This window comes from Muntiacus reevesi, chromosome 18, assembly GCF_963930625.1.
Source record: "Muntiacus reevesi chromosome 18, mMunRee1.1, whole genome shotgun sequence".
NCBI lineage: Eukaryota > Metazoa > Chordata > Mammalia > Artiodactyla > Cervidae > Muntiacus > Muntiacus reevesi.
The window spans coordinates 41648803-41667313 of record NC_089266.1 but is presented as its reverse complement, the minus strand read 5'-3'; the positions used below and the strand labels follow the sequence as shown (position 1 = coordinate 41667313).

Genomic DNA, 18511 nt, shown 5'->3' with positions numbered 1-18511 from the left:
CACCCAGTGTGGCTACTTCACATGGTGGAGATCTGCTCTGGCCACTCGCTCCCAGCTGGTCACAAGTGGGATCTGATGCATATTTCCTTCCAAAATCCCAGGATAGAATATGTAACTGTGACTCCAGAAGGATTCCGGTACCGGGGCCAAGTCTTCCCCACTGTGAACGGCCTTTTCAGATGGTTTAAGGATCACTATCAGGACCCCGTACCAGGTGAGCGCTACTCTCTGTGACTGGATTCCAGAGTGTGGTTGAGGGACAGCTGAGCACTGCGTGCAGACAGACACTGACTCTCATAGCTGAAGGTGAGATCTAGGCTGTCACTGGCTCTCAGTTCCTGCTCCCTCCTCCTAACGTCCCGAAGGTCCTCCATCCTCTTTGCCTATACAGCTTCCCTTTTTTTTTTTTTTTCTTTAAACTTGTGTATTTATTTGGCTACACCGTGCAGCTGTGGGATCTTAGTTCCTTGATCAGAGATTGAACCCAGGCCCTCAGCAGTGAAAAGGCAGAGTTCCAACCACTGGACTGCCAGGGAATTCCCCCAGCTGCCCTTCTTTCCACCCACCTTGGTACCTCTCCCAGCTCCCCAAGTTGTAAAACTGGAAGTAGGTTTCTAGAGAGATTTCTCACTCGGGCCATTTCTTGTAGGCATCACCCCCAGTAGCAGCAGCAGGACCCGAACACCTGCTTCCATCAATGCTACCCCAGCCAACATCAACCTTGCAGGTAAGGAGCTTGTGCCAGGCCTGGGGGTAAGAGGGATAGAGCTGGAAGGGCTGTCCCCTAACATGCCCATCTCCACCTCTTGTGCTTACAGATCTGACGCGGGCTGTGAACGCCCTGCCCCAGAACATGACCTCGCAGATGTTCAATGCCATTGCTGCCGTGACAGGCCAGGGCCAGAACCCTAACGCCACCCCAGCACAGTGGGCCTCCAGCCAGTATGGCTATGGCGGCAGCGGAGGGGGCAGTAGCGCTTACCACGTACGTGGCCTGGGGAGGAAAAGCCCTGCAGAGGGTGGGAAAGGTGAAAGGGGATGGTCATCCTTTACCAGCCTGTGTCCATTGACTGGGCTTTTCAGGGCCCACCATGAGGGCCTCCACAGCAGGTGGGACTGCCACAACGTTAGGAGCTGTCTCCAACAGATGTTCCTTGTTCTTGGGCCACTGAGGGGAAAGGGGAGTAAGAGAAGTTCTGACCATTCCACGGAGTCTTTTGGGATCTTTGGAACCTGAACCCTCAAACCTCTAGACTCGAGTGGTCGAGTGGCTGGCCCTGCTGTTGGCCTGCCTCCAATGCTCAGAATCACATCCTGCTCAGGAGAGGGTCAGCTGGAAGGCTTTGTGCAGAGCCCAGATTTTCAGCTTGTCAGAAATTTACCGGAAGAGCAAATAAGCACAAACTCAGCCTAAACTCAGCTGTCACCCTTCTCCAGGTATTCCCAACACCAGCCCAGCAGCCAGTGGCCACACCACTAATGACCCCCAGCTACTCCTACACAACACCCAGCCAACCCATCACCACGCCACAGTACCACCAGCTGCAGGCCAGCACCACCCCACAGTCTGCCCAGGCCCAGCCCCAGCCCTCCTCCAGCTCCCGGCAACGGCAGCAGCAGCCAAAGTGAGTATACTGACAGTAAACAGACAGGTTGTTAGTTGAGGTGGGTGCTCTGGATCTCCTGACAGCCATAAGCCAGGGGGTGTCCCCCAGAGGGCTGGTCTCAGAAAAGCCAGAACACTGCTGTCCACAGATGTGAGATCCATCTCTGCGAGCATGGAGGCTCCCAGGGACTGCGGGGTGGGCTTTCTTCTGGCGAGCCACAGGCCAAGTTAAGTCCTTGTATCACACACCCTGGTTCTCCCTCCAGGTCCAACAGCCATGCAGCCATCGACTGGGGCAAGATGGCGGAGCAGTGGCTGCAGGAGAAGGAGGCGGAGCGGCGGAAACAGAAGCAGCGGCTGACCCCTCGGCCCTCCCCCAGCCCTATGATCGAAAGCACCCCCATGTCTATTGCTGGCGATGCCACCCCACTCCTGGACGAGATGGATCGGTAGGGCGCCTGCTCCTAGGACTCTGGTTACCTCTGAGGCTGGGAGAGACCTGGCTGCCCACTGCCTCACTCCCTGCCCCTCCTTTTCTGTCCATAAAGTGGCGTGAATTGACGTTCTCTTTGGTGGTCAGCCTGGATGGGCGACAGGCTGGATGGCCTTGCGAACTTGAGCTCAGTGTGCGCTAGGCAACAATCCTCCCCTACAGGCCCTCACTGACCGCCTGTCCTGGGACCAGGCTGGGAGCAGCGTGTGGCAGGGAGGAAGGAGAGGAAGAAGAAGGTGAGAGCAGTTTTGTGCTCTGCTCCCTACAAGCCATTTTGAGCCTCTGCCCTCCCCTGACTCTGGGCTGCGGCGGGGCCAAGTTCAGCACGCGAGTCTCCCCGCACTCGTGGGGAGAGGGATGCTATTTATTCAGTTTGGGACAGGAGGGCGAGGAGGGCGAGTACTTCCACCTTGGTGCCAACAGCGGGGTGGCCGTCGACGCAGGATGACGAGGGATGTAGGGGAGCAGTGCTGACCTGCCCAGCCCCCACCTGGCTGCCCTCACCCCTTGCTGCCACCGCTTCCTGCCTGTCATTTGAATAAACAGTGTTTCTACAGAGCACCTGACAGAGCCTCTCTCTCCCAAGTCTCCAGCTCTTGGGGGGGAGCTGTCAAAGCCGTGTTGGGAGCACTGCAGGCTCCCCTGACCCCAGGCCTTCAGAGAGGCAGCTTCTCACAGAGGAACCATGGCTTCTGCCTCAGACCGCCTAGGGTCACAGCGCGGTGACCTTGTCCGTAACAGCGAGGAGGATACCCGCCTCAGCAGGGCAGCTGTGATGACTGAGAGAAAAGGTGTGACGGGGTCAGTCCAGGGGCTGGGACCTCATCACACCTCAGCAAATGTTTGCACAGCTGTTGCTGCTTACACAACGGCCACCCCGTCCACTACCTCCTGGTCTTCTCTGCCATGCTGGGGAAAGGCCACAAGTCAATCTGGGTTTCTCCACTTGAGCCCTGCGCCTTTCCCCACTTTTAGCTGACTGGGCCTTGGGATCTGACCTCTACATGAGTCGCCGCAGGACAGGCCCTACACTCACCCGGTCCCGCCCACACAGCCCTGGTGAGGGTCCCTTCGTCTAGCCCGCTGCCTCTAGTTCTGAATTGATCTTCCTGTGTTCCTTCACGTTTTGTCTCACAGCCCTGGGAAAGCAAGGCTTTCCCCTCCCTTTTCTGTGACTGAGGCTCAGCAGAAAAGGCCACTGCTGCCCATACTTGGTGGGCTTTCCACCTGACATCTTCATTCAAGATCCCTTTGGCTGCTTCTTGGCAGGAGTTGGGGGGAGGGGCTTGCCTTCTGACAGGAATTCAGTTCCTTTCCCTTCAGCACAAAAGGTTTCTAGAAGAGGGACTTGCCTGATGCCGGCCAATGCAGGGGACACGGGTTCGATCCCCGGTCCGGGAAGATCCCACTGAGCCCATGCTCCGCAACCAGAGAAGCCCAAGCACAGCACCAAAGAGCCAGTGCAGCCAAAAAAATAAATACAAATATTTTTTAAAAAGGCGGGGGTGGAGACAGTTTAGAAGGGCTGAACCAGAGCAGGGCCAACCAGTTGGGAAGATCGTGTTCCCTTTGATGCCACCAGCACCTTCCCAGGGCCACTTAAGAGTAGGGAAAGGCCAGGCACGGTGGCACAGAGTGGGTTAAAAGGTTCAATTTATTAGGGGTATCACTGCACACAGTACTGCCCATCACCAGGTGGATTTCACACAGACCTGTCTCCTGGTCGACAGGAAGTCACCTTCCCACCTAGTTGTGCCTGGACCTAGGATGTTGCAGAGAAACAGAGTCTGCCCCTTCCCTGCCCACCCACCTACCTTTTCTGGACTTCTCTTGAAAGACGGACTGCCCTTCAGAAACCCCCCCAGCCCCTTAGCACATTGGTTCCAGCCGTGCCCAGAGCCCACCCCCTGCCCCCACAAGTAGCCAGGTTGGAGGGAGAGAGAAGCAGGGGGTCAGCTACAGGCTTGATCGCATTTATTCTTCACCCTGGTCGCCTCAACTGAGATTGGGGTTTGATGCTGGGGGAGATCTCCTCTTGTTGACCTTCTTGACTGGCGAGGTCTTCAAGCCGGGCTTCTTGACCTGGACCCCGTTCTTCTCTCTCTTCCTGGGTGATGAAGACTCCACAATATCCTCGCTGGAGGGTTCCTCCCGCCCAGGGTCATTGTAACTGTCCTCACTCTCCAGATCTTGCCGGCTGTCTGGGCTGGACTCTGACATCCTGGCCAGCTCTCTTGGGCTTAACGATCGGCTTAAGTCCGGAGGTGATTCTGATTTAACTGGGCTTTTCTTCTTGGTCAACTTGCCCTTCTTGACTTTTTTCTTCACCTTTGCCTTTTCCTTTTCATCTGTCTCCTCCTCCTTGTCTTTCTCTTTTTTTTTCTTTATCTTCTTGATCACCCTGTTGCCCTGGGACTTCCCAGTGGGGCTTTCCGAACGCCAGATGGTGATGGGAGCTGCTGAGTCAGGGGCGCCCGTGATCATGCTCATGCCTGTGTCGGTGGGGGTGGGGGTGGGCACCACCTGGGTCGGGATGGGAGGCTTGCTTTCCTCTTCTTCCTCCTCCTCTTCCTCTTGGTTTAGGTCATCTGTGCCACACTCATGGTGGATGGGATGGTGGATCACTGCCACAGAGACAGGCCTGTAGCTCTTGCACCTGCGAGGGAGGAGGGCAGGGAAAGATGACTGACTGGATGTGGGGGCCAGTGACCCCTTTCCACCTGCCGGAACTCACCAGCCGTACCAGAACCGCTCCACACACTCCTCCTCTGGGATGAGCTCAAAGCATGGGGACTGGATGATGTCGAAACAGGTTGAGTCCACGTCTCGGGAGCAGGTTGGGCCCACATCTCCAGAGCTGCTATTCGTCTTCTCTGAGCAGTCCTTCAGCCTGCCACACAGGGGACTCAGCCCAGCTCCCATGCCTCCATGACTCCCCAGGGGCCCAGAGCAAGAAGCCTAAGGGACAGCGGGCTTCCACTGTGCTCAGCCCAGGGTGCCGGAAGACCGCCCCACGGCCCCTGGAGCAGAGCTTACAAAGCTGGGGCCGGGAGGGCAGAGCTGATGCGGGGAGCCACAATGGACGTTTTAGACCTGGGTGTGCCCAGGAGTCTCTCCTGGGCTGTGGGTCTCCCAAGGAGGGGGGCCTTACCTCGAGTCACAGTCACAGTGGCTGAGAGAGTGCAGGTGCACGTCGTGGTGGACATAGTCAGAGGAGAAGGGGTGGACGATGTGCCCGGCACAGTTGTGTTTCCAGCAGCACCTGTCAGCATTCTTGAATTCACCTGAGGGGGTTAAGAGCCTGGGTCACACGGTGGCCAGGGCAGCACACCTGGATCTCCCGTCTCACAGCTCAATCTAAAGCTTTCATCAGGTTCACCCGCTGCCACCACCCTCCCTCCCCCACACTTGTTTTGTTCTGTTTGGGGCCTCACTGTGCAGCTTGTGGGATCTTAGTTCCCCCAACGAGGGATTGAACCCGAGGGCTCGAGCATTGAAAGCGCTGAGTCCTAACCCTACTGGACTGCCAGGGACATCCACCCACACACACACACAGCTGTCTTTACTGCTTGGTAGTAGTAACTCAGTCTAACAGTACCTAGGTCTCAGCCTCTCTCCCCAGCCCATTGCATGTGAGTCTGCCTGCCCCTCACAGACTTCCAGGACAGTGTCTCACCAAGGTCCCCACCAGCCCCATGCTGTCTGGTAACACCTGCCTCTTCCCCTCCCCTGCCTTCTATGGGAACCCCACCTTCCCAGGGCCCTCCACTGACTCCCACCTGCCCCTCACCCAGTGCTCAGAGTTGTCAGCTGACCCCATGTGCAGAGTTAACTCAGGGAGGGGAGGGCTGAGGGGAGCCAGCGGAGACCGGTGTCCCACCCCTCCCAGCCTTTGAGGCGGCTCCATCCCCAGGACCTGCTATAGCGGGATGCTGAAGCCAGGGAGGAGCCTGCCTGAGTGCCACCCCTGGGCGCATCATGTCCCTGGGCTTCTGTCTCTTCTCCTTCCTCCTCTCTTCTCTAAGCCTCTTCTCCCTCTCCCTCTGATGCCTGTCTCATCGTCACTTGTCTCCCCTTTCCCAAACTCAATCTTGACTCTCCCTGCTCCCTCTTTATCAAGTTCCCATTCCCCATCCATTCTCTCCCCAGTCCTTAAAGCCACAAACTTGAACAACCCACCCTTGTAGGTAGCACAGGGGAGAAGCTGCCAAGAGATGACTGGAATTAGGGGAGGCCCCCGAGGAAAGATGCCTACCTCTTTTGCTAGGATGTATCAAGCCTGTATGCACACTGGTCTTGCCCAGCCTCCACTCCCACCACCTCACCTCTGACCCTGCCTAAGGCCCAGTGGCATTTCCCTTGGGCCACCATCTACAACATAAGCCCATGAAACAACTCCCTGTGCTGAGAGGACAGGGCACCTTCCTGCAGGCTCCCCCTGAACCCCAGTTCCGGGTACTCGTAAGTTCCAGGGCTGCCTGGCTTCAGGTGCTGTGGCTGGCTGACTCTCTCAGGACAGGCCAGGAGGACTGTGCCTTTATCCAGCCCCCACCAGGGGTGGAACTGGGGCAAGACTTCATACTGGCCTCCAGTCAGCAGTTAACTCTGGCTGGCCTTAAAGTTACTCCAGGTGACCTTAAAGGACTTGAGAGGTGAGACAGAAGCTTGGTCTGAGCCTTCCCCACCTTCCTTGTCCCTTCCCTTCCCCCCACCAAGCTGTGGGGGGCCTGGGTCCCCCATACACCCGATCCACTTAGTGGCCTCCCTTTGTGCTTCCTTTCCTCCCACGCCCCTTCTCCAACGGCAGGGGAATGAGTCCTGCACGGGAGGCAGGACCTTGGAACACCATCACCACTGCCTCAGGGTTTCTCCAGCACTGCTCAGCTGCAGCAAAGGGCAGCAGAGTGGCAACAGCCCCGAACTTGTAGTCAGGCCTGAGTCCAAGTTGAGCTGGGTGACCTAGGGGCAAGTTACTTTACTTCTCTGAGCCTTCATTTCCTTACTCACAAAGTGGGAATGACGGTAATACCTCTTTTGCAGGGTTGTTGAGAGGACTCAGTTCACGAATGTCAAAGATATTTGTGCACCATAAAGGGCTGTACAAAGGAAAGGGGTGACTGCGGTCTCCAGGAAGGGGTGGCCCTCTCTGCGGGGCACGAGAAGGGGTTGGGGGAGGGCAGCTGGGTGACCCTTTCAGGACCAAGCACCTCCCTCCCTCCAGCCTACCACCAGGTGAGGGGTGGTGGGGACCCCTGGGGCCGGAGATTTCCACACACCCCGCCCCCCTTAAAGGAGGACCCACCTTCAGAGGATAAAGTAGAAGCATCTGTGCTGGATGCCACACTAGCCAGCAGATGTCCTCTCCCCCAGCTGGGCAACCTGTTTATATCTGAGAGAGTACACAGAGGTAGCAGCAGCCCCTCCCCACGCCATTCACTCAGAAAACAGCTCCTGAGAAGCTCCAGGGATAGCCCCAGGAGATGCAGAGATTAAAAGACAATAGTCCCTGCTCTCAGCAGGGGCTGGGGGACAACAGGGGCTGGGGGAGGGGATGAGGAGAGGAGACACAGCCTGTGCAACAGTACAGGACCGTGGTGTGAGGCAGACCCTGATAGGGAGCGACAGGGTGGGGAGGTAGGCCCGTGGGAGCAAGGACACCCACTGAAATGGCGGCACGGGGCTTCTTGGAAGAAGCATAACAGGAGTAGAATCTGGAGGGAAGAATAGGCGTGAGCCAGAGTCTAGGTAAGAAAGGACGGTTTCAGGGAAGGGATTGTCCCAGGGTGTCCCCAAACGAAACTCCAACACGACAGCAGCTCCATCAGCAACCGGAGGGTAGAGTCTGCACTTCCTTTTCCTTCCTACAATTAGCTTTGTCCTATGAGGGTACCGGACTGAGTTCTGCTTAAGGAAAGGAGATGATTGCTTTGGGGCTTCAGCGGGGCCTTCAGTGGTACTTGGTCATCCTTCTATAGGTCTCTGGTAAGTTCCATCTATTTTCCACGGCACAGGAAATACTCAAATGAATGAAACTCTGAAGGCTTCCCTTGGAAATTTCCACCCTGCAACTGTTCCTCTCTGCATCATTTCGTGGGCTTCATCTGTGGCTGCTCCCACCCCCATTGACTTCTAGGCTGGGAAAGTGTCCCTCCCTCCTTGCCCAAGTGCCTGAACTCCAAGTCCCAGACAGAATTCTCACCTTCTGCCTCGTTCATGTTTGTTTTTCTTCTTACAGGCTATGAACATCTTTAAACAAAACATTCTGTGAACCCTATTTCTCCTTATGTCACTGCATAGCCACCCTTCTTCCTTTTCAATCCAAGTTTATTCACTCCGTCATTTAACAGACATATTGGACAGTTTCACTAGGCACCAGCAAAGGAGGCCCAGTCCCTACCTTCAGTGAGCTGTCTTGACCTTTGTCTTCTCCAGCCACCTACAGGTGGCAGCCATCTTTGCCCTCTATCAGAATAGCCCAGGCAAAGGCCACCAGTGATCTAATAGCCAAACCCAGTGACCTTCTTTTTGTCTCATCTCACTGATCCTGTTGATCAATCAACCTCTTTCTTCTGCAGACTCTTCCTTTGGCTCTCATGACACACCTCTCTCATCTCTTTCTTCTTTCCTAGCTTTTAATTCTTTCCTAACTTCTTTGCTGGCCTGTACTCCTTAAATGACCAGGGTTCTTTTGCTGGCCTCCTTCTCAAAAGACTCTACAGGCTTGTCCTGGATAATGTTATCCATTTCCATGGTTTCAACATCCACTAATAAAATGACATAAATCATCGCTTCTCGGCCTTTTGGCTAAGATCAAGTGTAGTAAAATGACATAAATCTCAATCTCCAATGCAGACTGGTTTCCTGAGCACGTAGCCTATGTCCTCTCGGACATTCTCAAAACATCAGACCAGCAAATGTCATATGAACCCACCATCTTCTCCCTACCCTTCATGAAACACTGTCTCTTGTAACTGCCATTTCAGAAAGCAACAGACACCTCAGCTAGAAATCTAGGGATCATCCTTTGCCTCACTTCTCACCAACTCAATGACCAAGTCTTGCCATGCCTACTTGCCCCTACATCTGACTCTGATTCAGACCTATCAATTAATCTCTGACACAGACAGCTGGAGTAGCCTCCCACCTGGCCTCCCTAACTTCTGTCTCACTCCCTACATCCACTCCTCACAATGCAGCCAAACTGGTTCACCACATTCCTCCTCTTTAATAGCATTCTACTACCTTCAGGATGAGCAGCAAACTCTTCATCATGATATAACTGGTCCCCCAGTTGGTTGATTGAATGAACACATGACTAGAAGAGAATAAAGCCCTATTGGTGCCACAAAGAAGCTGTGGCATTGGAGATTCTCTCCAGGGTTCAAATCTGGGGACTTTTCTGGGGAAAGAAAATTGACCTTGGATGAGCATTTTCCCAGGGTCAGGCACTGTGCTGGGCCTTTAAAATATGCCATTGATTCTAAATCCTCACCAAAGCACATTTTATGGATGGGGACACAGAGACTTACAATAAATAACTTGTCCAAAGAAACAAGTTAATAGATGACAGAAGTAGGATTCAAATCCAATTTTCTTGGCTCCATAGTCTATGCTCTTTCAGCCTGTCTACTTGTGGTTCCTATCCAAAACCTGTCCTGCCAGCTATCACTTCCCACTACAACTGTTTTTCACCTCTAACACAGCCAATTCCTCACCCTCTGGTTTTACTCAATCCTGACTCCACAACCTCCTTTATCCAGCCTGGAACCTAAAGGTCAGGCCAGAGTGACCTGAGCCAGGGCCAGGATTCAAACTCTGCTTGCTATCTCCAGAGTCACCATGGAAGAGGCTCATATGAAGTGTCCACGAACTAACCGCCCCTCCCCCCATATCCCCAAGAAGCCTTGACTTAACTCTATGCCATAACTCTAATGCCAAGGGGAGGGATTTAATAACTCTTCTCAGCTCTGAGGAAAACAACCTGCTCTAGTTTCCAGTTGAAGCAGCAATCTGGAGCTCCTGCAGCAGAAGTGATTGAAGATGGCCCTAGGGAGACCCCATAATGAATGAGTGACATTGAATGAGAGAGAGCTTAAAAGGCAGAGGGAAGCTTGAGGTCTCTTTCTTAGTAGAACTTTTTAATCGAGGTACAGAGACCTAACTCAAAACTCACAGGTGATGCTCATTTGTACAGTCCTCCCAGTCTTGCGAGCTGAGGAACTCCCCCTGTCCTTGCGGCACAGGGGTTAGGGTTCCAGGTCGGGCGCCCGAGCAGCTGAACGGGGGAGGGAGGTAGGGAGGGCAGAAGGAGGAAGGAAGGGAGGGAGGGAAAAACCAAGGAAGGGAAGGAGGGAAGAGGAGGGAGCTAGGCAGGGCAGCTCCGATCTCCTTGGAAATGCCGCCCTGGCCCCGCCCACCTCTGGAGGCGATTGTGATGTCACGAGTGGAACTTCCAGACTTCTTCCTGCCCTAAAGTCCAAGGAACCGCCGGCCCCAACCCCAGCGACTGGACCTTGAGCTCCAGCCAAACCCCTCACTTCCTGCTTAGCGGCTGAGGCACTGCAATGCCTTCCACCCCTACAACCAGAGGTCGTAGCTCTGGCTCCAACTGACCACCCCAGTCCAACCGGCAAGCGGTTCTCCAGCCCTCCTGTCCCTATTGCTCAATCATTGGTCCAAGGCTCGAGTGAGCCCGCCCCCAGGCCCTAACTCCGCCCCAGTCAGCCTTTGGCCCCGCCTCTTTCGTCGGGCTCTCAGGTTCCACCCCGTCCGTGGGTTCTCAGGCCAGTCCCCCGTGCCACGCCCCCCAGCGGGAAGCCCTCCCCTAATCTGCCACGCCCCCTCTTTACCAGTGCTGCTCTCGTCCCACGAGCTGGTATCGTCCTCAGTTTTTTCCTTAGTCCACCTTTCAATCCTCAGTGTCGTCCTGACCCACATATCTCTCAGTCTAGTTCTTCGTCTCTACAAGACTCTTCCACGCAGAAGTCCAACCCTGAACCTCAGCTTGGCCGAGCCCACCGTAAACCCCAATCTCAGCTTCGCCCCAGTCTAGCCCTTAACTCCGCCTCATGCTTGCCCAGTCTCCCCTCTCCCTCTGCTCTAGGATGCGTTGTCTTAGCCCAAGTCTTCGCTTCAGCGGCGCTCTTCATCCGGGGCCTCCTAGCTCCTTCCGGGCCCCTCCCTCAGCACCTCCCCCGTATCTCAGGCCTAAACTTTAGCTCGGCCGCTCAGGCCCAGCCCTCAGTCCCATCCCTAGTTCCTCTCCAGATCTGCCCCCGGCTTAGTCCTACCCCCAGAACCTAGCCCCGCCCCAACCCCGTTCTTAGCCCCGCCCCAGCCATTCTCTCAACCTCCCGGCCCCTCCCAATCCTTCCGAACCCAGCCGCAGCCCTTAGCCCCGCCCCCAAGCTACACTCGGGTCCGTGCGCGTCCGCCTAGGGAGCTACTCCCACCAATCTCCAGCCCTCCACCCAGGATTTCAGGGCCTCTCCTTCCCTGACGGGAGGCCGGGCTCGCTCTTTCTCTCCCCCAGCAGGCCCCTCCATGGGAGCCCAGCGAAAGAAGACGTGATACCGGCTCTCATCCCCGCGACGGCCCCCACCCCAAGCGCCCCCTCCTATTTCTATGGGGCTCCCTGTCCCAGTGACAATACTGCCCAATATAGATGTCAACATGGAGTCGGAGCAGTGGGGAAGGGCGAGTGTGCAGAAAAACCAACTCTTCCAGAAGGGCGTAGCAGGTAAGAACAGCAGCAAAGGACAGAGGGGTTGCTTACTGGGAACTAGGATTGATGTTCCTGTCTTGGCCTCTTAGGATGATGACACCAGGCCACAGGTGTCCCTCCCTCCTTTTGTGGCCTGAATATCTGAGACACTTCCAGCCAATCTCTGGCTCTGGGTCAGATGTCAATGGGGAGCCAGGTTCTTGGTCACTCTTCACCCAAACTGTTATTATAATAGTTAAGGTTTTTAAGCTCTTTCTATGTATGTATTGGGGTATCCCAGGTGGCGCAAGTGGTAAAGAACCCAGCCCTGGGTTGGGAAGATCCCCTGGAGGACAGCATGGCAATCCACTCCAGTCTTCTTGCTTGGAGAATCCTATGGAGAGAGGAAGCTGGCAGGCTACAGTCCATGGGGTCGCTAAGCGTTAGACGTGACTGAAGCAACTTAGCATGCACACATGCATGTATGTATTAGTGCTTTATCATATTTCATCCATGAAATGAATGATGAATGTGCTCCTCCTTTACAGAGGAGGCAACTGGGAGTTCCTGGATTGCCTAGTTAGGATTCCAATCTTTCATTGCCGTGGTCTGGGTTCAATCTCTGGTCAGGGAACTGAGATTCCATAAACTGCGCAGCACAATTCCCCCCAAAAGAAAATAATGACAATAGAGATGAAGAAACTAAGGCACAGAAGAGAAGTGACTTGTCTGAGTGTCCCAAGATGTACACCAAGGATTCAAATGCAGAATCCTCCCATCCTCCTGCTTAGAGCACATCTTTTTTTTTTTTTGAAGTGGGAAAAATGTCTCATTTTTAATTCAATTTAGTTTTTAACAGTTTTAAAATATAAAAATGTGCTACTCATAATTTTATGTTTATATCACTAATATAGTTAGATGTTATCAGCACATCTTTTAAGAGTCCTGCCTCTACCTTCCTGGGTCTTCTGGTCAACCCAACAAGCACCCAAAACTCACTTCTCACTGTGTTCCATACTCTAAAAAATACTTCTTAGAGAAGTATTTTTAAAAGGCAGGAAGAAGGTGAAAAAAAATATTATCTAATGGTGGACTTATGTATAAGCACCAAGTAGCAGGAGACATTTGGGGGGGAGGGACCAAAGGAAAAGGGCTCTTAAAGATCTCAAAGCTCACTCAGATGTCATCCAGTGAGAGCCAGGTGCATGCCTCTACATGTGGTCCGAGTTCTCAGCCTGTCTGAGCCCTGCCCAGAGGTCAAGAATGGCCAGAATCGCAGCAGAAGGCTCCAGTCCTAAGATCACCCATTCCACATCCCTGATCCCCCACAAAGGACTCCAGACCCTAACCTGCTAATGACAGAAATTTTAATGCATAAGGCATAGTGTGAGACTAGGACCATTAAGCATCCTGAAACCTAGAGGGCCCAGCGGCTGAGTAAGAGCAGCAGGGCCCTCTTACCTCCCCACACTGGGCACCTTGGAGAGAGAGGGGCATCCAGGTTTTGACACAGTGCCTGGGGGCAGGAAGTGACTAGCATGGTCCCAAGTACCTCTCCAGGAATACTGCCACCAAGAGGCAGCTCTTTGGTCTGGAAAAACAGTCAGTGCAAATGTCCTGGGGTTGAATTCTAGGGGAGTCAAGGTGGCACAGTGCCCCGGGGCGGGCAGTCTCTGGACAGTCCCCTACCCATCATGGGCAACACGTGGGCTTTTTCTTGCTGGCAGTTAGGTAGAGGTTGCTGTCATCACTGTTGATGCCTGAAGAAGGGTGAGAAATAAGTGAGGCAAGGATGGAGGGTCCCTGTGCTCTCTGCCACCCTCGTCCAGGCGGGCACTCACGGACAACATCCCCTATGCGCCGGGATCCCGATTTCTCCAGCTCAGCCAGCACGTTGACCTCAAAGGTCAGCGCCGCCACACGAAAGAAGAACTCCCGGACATTTTCACCTGACACAGGGAGCAGATAGGAGCTCAGGGGTGGTTCCAGGCCAACGGGCAGAGCTGGAGGTGCAGGAGTGAGAGGCAAGGCAGGCAGGAAGGCCAGAGCAGAAGGCCAGGTACCTCTGACTCACCAGTGAGGGATGAGACTGCCCAATACTCGGCCTTCATCTCTTGGGCCACCTTGAGTGCGTCTTTCTCCATCAGTATATACTGAGCGGGAGTCTGAAGGAAAGTCAGAGTCAGACGCTAGGTGTAGGGTTTCCCTCGACGAGATGGGAAGTCCTCCCCCCCACACTGGCACACTCACACTCAGGTCCTTCTTGGAACCCACGAGGAAGAGAAGTACGCTGGAAGGGTCGTTCTCCTTGAGCGCATCAGCCAGCCACTGCCTGCCATAGACAGTGGACAGCAAGGGATGAGGAAGCAGATAGGATCCCCCCACTTCTATGCCCAATGGCCCTCCCTCTGGTCCTGGATGCACTCTTCTCCTTCCCTTCCATACTCCTGACCCACCTCTTTTTGAACCTTCTCTTCTCAGAGCCCCCTTTATAGTTCGGCATGCTCACTCACTTGGTATGCTCCAAGGAGGCCACATCATTCAGGTTGAAGACAATGATGATGGCTGGAAGAGTGGCAGAAAACGGCTGCAGATTGTTGGGGAAGATGCTACTGGCTCATTTCCACAATCCCTCCAGCCCTAGGCTAGAGGCCAGGTGTACCCACCTACCTCACTTCACCCTGGTGCTTACCTTGAGCTCCTCGGTAGTAGGTTGATGCGATGCACTTGAACCTCTCCTGTCCGGCAGTGTCCCAGCTGGGGAGGAAGGTGGTGGGAACACAGGTATGTGCGGGGCAGGGTGGTGCTGGGGGTTGAGGTGGGGAACAGGTGCTGGGAGAAGCAAGGGCGGGAGGGAGTGGGGAAAGAACTCACAGCTGCAGACTGAACGGGACGCCCAGCACCTCAAATCGTTCCATCTCAAAGTCCACTCCGATGGTGGCCTTGTAGTTCTTATCAAAGGTGTCTTTGCAGAACCTGAGGGGGCACCAGATGCTCTGGTCCTGAGCCCAGTCCGCCTGGCTAGGCTTGGGCCCACCCCCCTCAGCTCCAGCTCTTACCTATTAATGAGACAAGTCTTCCCCACTGACAGGTCGCCCACCACAATGACCTTGGAGATCTTAAATCTGCTGGACACAAGAGTGGGTGGGAAGAGTGAGCTCTAGCTCCTTCACTCAAGAGAAGTCCCAGTGCTCCCGGGCAGGTCCACAAAGGGAGCTGCACCTGGGCTGAGGTTACCATAGACACCAGGCCTGGACAGATGTGCTAGGGAGGAGTGTTTCTGCTTCAGTGTCAGAGAGACTGATTTTGCGTCCCAGCTCTCACTAGCTGTGTGACTCAGGACAAGTTTCTTAGCTTCTCTGAGCCTCAATTTCAACATCTGTTAAGTTGGGATTTAACACACATTTTATTGGGTTGTTGTGAAGGTTAAAATGAAATAAATGTCCTACATTCTGGACTGGTCAAGTAGCTCAGTGGCAAAGAATCTGCCTGCCAAGCAAGAGACCAGGTTCGATCCCTGGGTCGAGAAGATCCTCTAGAGAAGGATATGGCAGCCCACTCCAGTATTCTTGCCTGGGAAATCCCAGGGACAAAGAAACCATAGGGTCATGAAAGAGTTGGACACCACCAAGCGACTAAACAACAACCTAACAACCCCTCCCCCTCAACACACACACACATACATTCCAACATCTCTCCCTCCTCCCCCAGTATACAACTTAAAAGTGGTATTTTCCATTTACTAAATGACAGTAATTATATCCAACACACTGCCTGGCACACAGTACATGCTCAATTAATGGTGACAACTGTTAAAAGTATTATTATTATTTTTTAACCCACAATGGGACTTATCCCTCAGAACAGCTCACTGTCCTAGAGGTCAAATAGATGGAGTGTGGGAAGCTAAGCTGGTGACCACAGCCTTAAGTTGGACCCCTTCCCTGTGTCAGGAATTAAACTGCCACCTTCCTACTCCACCCCATCTCTTAGGACTTCCCACAACTCAGCTGGAAGGAAGGGGACCACAGGGGCACGCTAAGGGGGAACAACAGTGTGGGTGGTAGGGACAGAAATGGAGCCTGCAGCTCTTGGCTCTGCACCCTTGCTTTGACTACAGGTTTCCAGGAACTCCGTTTCTTCCTTCCGGGTGTCTCTAACTCACCCCACGGTGCCTGTCCTGTGCTCCTGGCAGGCGCAGGTGACGCGGGGCTGGAAGTCTTTGTGCACGTGCAAAGCGGCCTCCTTCCTCAGGCACTGGGTGGGGCGGAAGAGAATGGGACTCACCCATTCCTGGCCCTCAGCCCTCCACCGAGCAGCCCCGGGCGGGGCGGGAGGGTGGGGGTGGGGAGCGGACCACCCAGAAGCAGCTGGCCTAGCTGGGCGGCAGGGTTGGGCCCAAGCCCGGTCCGGTGCCGCCTCCTCCCGGCCGACACCCACCGCCTCCCGAAGCCCGACGTGGCCCTGGCGCCTACCTGGGGCAGCTCCGTCAGGACGCGGTCCCTCCGCACCGGCGCCAGAATGTTCATCTTGCCTGCGTCCTTGCGGGGCGCCCTGAGAAGGCGCGGAGGCCTGATGCGCTCCGGCGACCCGGGACCGTGGAGACCCGACAATCACCCGCGACCGAGGGGTCCCGACTATAACTCGGGGCCACGGGGAGCCTACGGGAGCCCGTGGCCTCCGGGACGCTACGACCACCGCGGGCCACGGGGATGAGACAATCACCGGGGGCCGGGGCGAACCCACAATCACCCGGGCCCGGGGCGTCCCTAGGACGACTCGGGGCCTGGGAGACCCCTCGGCCTCCAAGTGAGGGCGAGGAGTCCCGTCTGGGGGGACCCGAGTCCGCGCAGACCCTACGATAACTCGGGGTCGGATAGTTCCTACGATAACTCGAGGCCGTGGAGACCCGACGACAACTCGGGGTTGAGGCGGCCCTACCATAACAGAGCAGCCGGGGGGGGGCGCTGAGCGGCCCCGCCACACGGGGTCAGTGTGTGCAGGGACCCCACCGTGCGGCCGGGGGACTGCTGCAGAAGGGGGCGAGGGGCCCAGTCCGCCGCAGGGCCTCGCGTCCCACTCGGCTCTCCCTCCGCCAGCGCTGTAACTTGATCCCCGGAAATTCCTGGAAAAGGGCCGCCCCCCGCCCCTCTCCCGGCCTTGCTGCCCGCCCCGGCCTCCCCCTCTTCTCTTCCCCGAGTGCTGCCCCAGGTCAGCCTCCCCTGCCAGACTGACTCGCCAGGGCTCCGGGCCCGCCCTCACCTAGGTTGCAACCTGCCGAGAGCTCCCCCAAGCCCCCCAGCATCTCCTGTGCGGGGAGGAGCCTCCAAGGCGACCCTTACCCCGCTGAACTGGTGAAGGGGAATCGGCGATCGCTGCGCAGCATCTGGCTGCGCCAGGAACCAGCGGGAGGGGAAAGGGGGAGAGAAGGGGCCCTAGGAGAGGCGGCGCTTCCCTCATCAACTGCAGGCCCAGGACATGACTCATAGGGTCTGCTCCCGCTCGCCCTTCTGCCCTGGGAGGTGGCGATGCCAGGGTAGGAACGAGATACCCACCGAGGAGAGAGGTGTCCGAATCTGGTGCCTATTCCTCCAAGGCTGCCGTGTAGATTGGAGGCCTGGGGGGCCGAAGATCAAGCTGCCTCCCTTGATGGAGGATAAAGGAGGGCTAGGGGACCGAGAATTTCCTCCTTTGAGGGGGTCACCGTTCTAGGACATGGGGACTCTCCTTTGGCACGGGCCTTCTTTTGCTCCGAAGCTAATGGAATCTACCCCCACTCCCCCAGGGCTTTTCCTTTTTGCAGTCTGCAGGCTAGAAGAGGGGGTGAAGTCGCTCAGTCGTGTCCGACTCTTTGCGAGTCCATGGACTGTAGCCCACCATGCTCCTCTGTCCATGGGATTCTCCAGCAAGAATACTGGAGTGGGTTGCCATTTTCTTCTCCAGGGAATCTTCCCAACCCAAGGATCGAACCCATGTCCCGCATTGCGGGCAGGCGCTTTAACGTCTGAGCCACCAGGGAAGCCCAGAAGAAAGAGTAGCACACGGTAAATCTCACCTTCAAAGGGAATTTCTGATTCCGAGAGAGGAGGGGGGAGGGCATAAAGGCGATGTGATGGGGCGGGTAAGCAGTCCCTCAAAGAAGCTAAAACCTGAGCGTTTACTAAACCTTGCAAAGTGTCAGGAACTGAATTTGGGGATGTAAAGATAAGCAAAGAAAGGAAAACTATTTAAGGGGAGGGGACTGTGAATAAAATCATCCCCAAGAAGAACGAGCGTATCCTGGAGAAATCTGAGCGCTGAGTGATTGGAATATTGGAAGAGTCTCTTCAAAAAGATTCCCAGGAAGACGCATGAAGGCTATCACAGGTAAAGAGGGGAAATGTGACCACCTCCTCTGACACTTAGCTCCTCCCTTCTGCCTGACTCGACCAACTAATCACCCTGTTATAAATAAGTCCTCTCCCCTCTCTCGACCTCAATTTCCACAGGTGTTGTCTGACGGAGTTGGACTGGACAAATCCTGCTCTAACATTCTAGAATTTTGCTTCACTCTACTGAGTCGATCTAACTGCAGTATTAATTCCAGTTTGCAGTGGACTTGCAATCCTTCATCCTCGGTGGCGCTCGTGGTAAAGAGCCCGCCTGCCAATGAAGGCAAACGTAAGGGATTCGGGCTCGATCCCTGGGTCGGGAAGATCTGGTGGAGGGC

General features: G+C 55.2%; 3 protein-coding genes across 8 annotated transcripts in view; 1 reads left to right on the top strand and 2 right to left on the bottom strand.

Moving 5' to 3' along the window:
• Positions 1-2168, top strand: part of SUPT6H (SPT6 homolog, histone chaperone and transcription elongation factor) — a 30634-nt gene extending 28466 nt beyond the window's left edge. For both annotated transcript variants that reach the window (XM_065908799.1, XM_065908800.1), the window contains exons 33-37: positions 102-214; positions 650-727; positions 819-985; positions 1438-1625; positions 1873-2168. In XM_065908799.1, coding sequence (XP_065764871.1) covers positions 102-214; positions 650-727; positions 819-985; positions 1438-1625; positions 1873-2059 — 733 coding nt within the window. In that variant the 3' untranslated portion in view covers positions 2060-2168. The remainder of the gene's footprint in view (positions 1-101; positions 215-649; positions 728-818; positions 986-1437; positions 1626-1872) is intronic.
• Positions 2169-3743: 1575 nt separating this feature from the next.
• PROCA1 (protein interacting with cyclin A1) lies at positions 3744-11362 on the bottom strand. 4 transcript variants are annotated; one of them, XM_065909154.1, is made up of 5 exons: positions 10949-11362; positions 7402-7488; positions 5251-5383; positions 4834-4989; positions 3744-4755 (listed from the first exon to the last, which is right to left on the bottom strand). In XM_065909154.1, the coding sequence occupies exons 1-5, from the start codon at positions 11034-11036 to the stop codon at positions 4095-4097; spliced, it is 1125 nt and encodes a 374-aa protein (XP_065765226.1). In that variant the 5' UTR covers positions 11037-11362; the 3' UTR covers positions 3744-4094. The 4 variants fall into 4 exon arrangements, with proteins under 4 accessions (XP_065765226.1, XP_065765227.1, XP_065765229.1 ...); XM_065909155.1 differs by lacking the exon at positions 10949-11362 and adding an exon at positions 10273-10507; XM_065909157.1 differs by lacking the exons at positions 7402-7488; positions 10949-11362 and adding an exon at positions 10273-10507.
• A 1790-nt stretch (positions 11363-13152) lies between these two features.
• RAB34 (RAB34, member RAS oncogene family) lies at positions 13153-17290 on the bottom strand. Of its 2 annotated transcripts, none has more exons than XM_065910469.1 (11): positions 17145-17290; positions 16278-16490; positions 15968-16059; positions 14862-14930; positions 14677-14778; positions 14495-14559; positions 14316-14367; positions 14053-14134; positions 13877-13967; positions 13644-13751; positions 13153-13562 (listed from the first exon to the last, which is right to left on the bottom strand). In XM_065910469.1, the coding sequence occupies exons 2-11, from the start codon at positions 16329-16331 to the stop codon at positions 13495-13497; spliced, it is 783 nt and encodes a 260-aa protein (XP_065766541.1). In that variant the 5' UTR covers positions 16332-16490; positions 17145-17290; the 3' UTR covers positions 13153-13494. The 2 variants fall into 2 exon arrangements, with proteins under 2 accessions (XP_065766541.1, XP_065766542.1); XM_065910470.1 differs by having other exon boundaries at positions 14862-14927.
• Positions 17291-18511: the final 1221 nt, after the last annotated feature.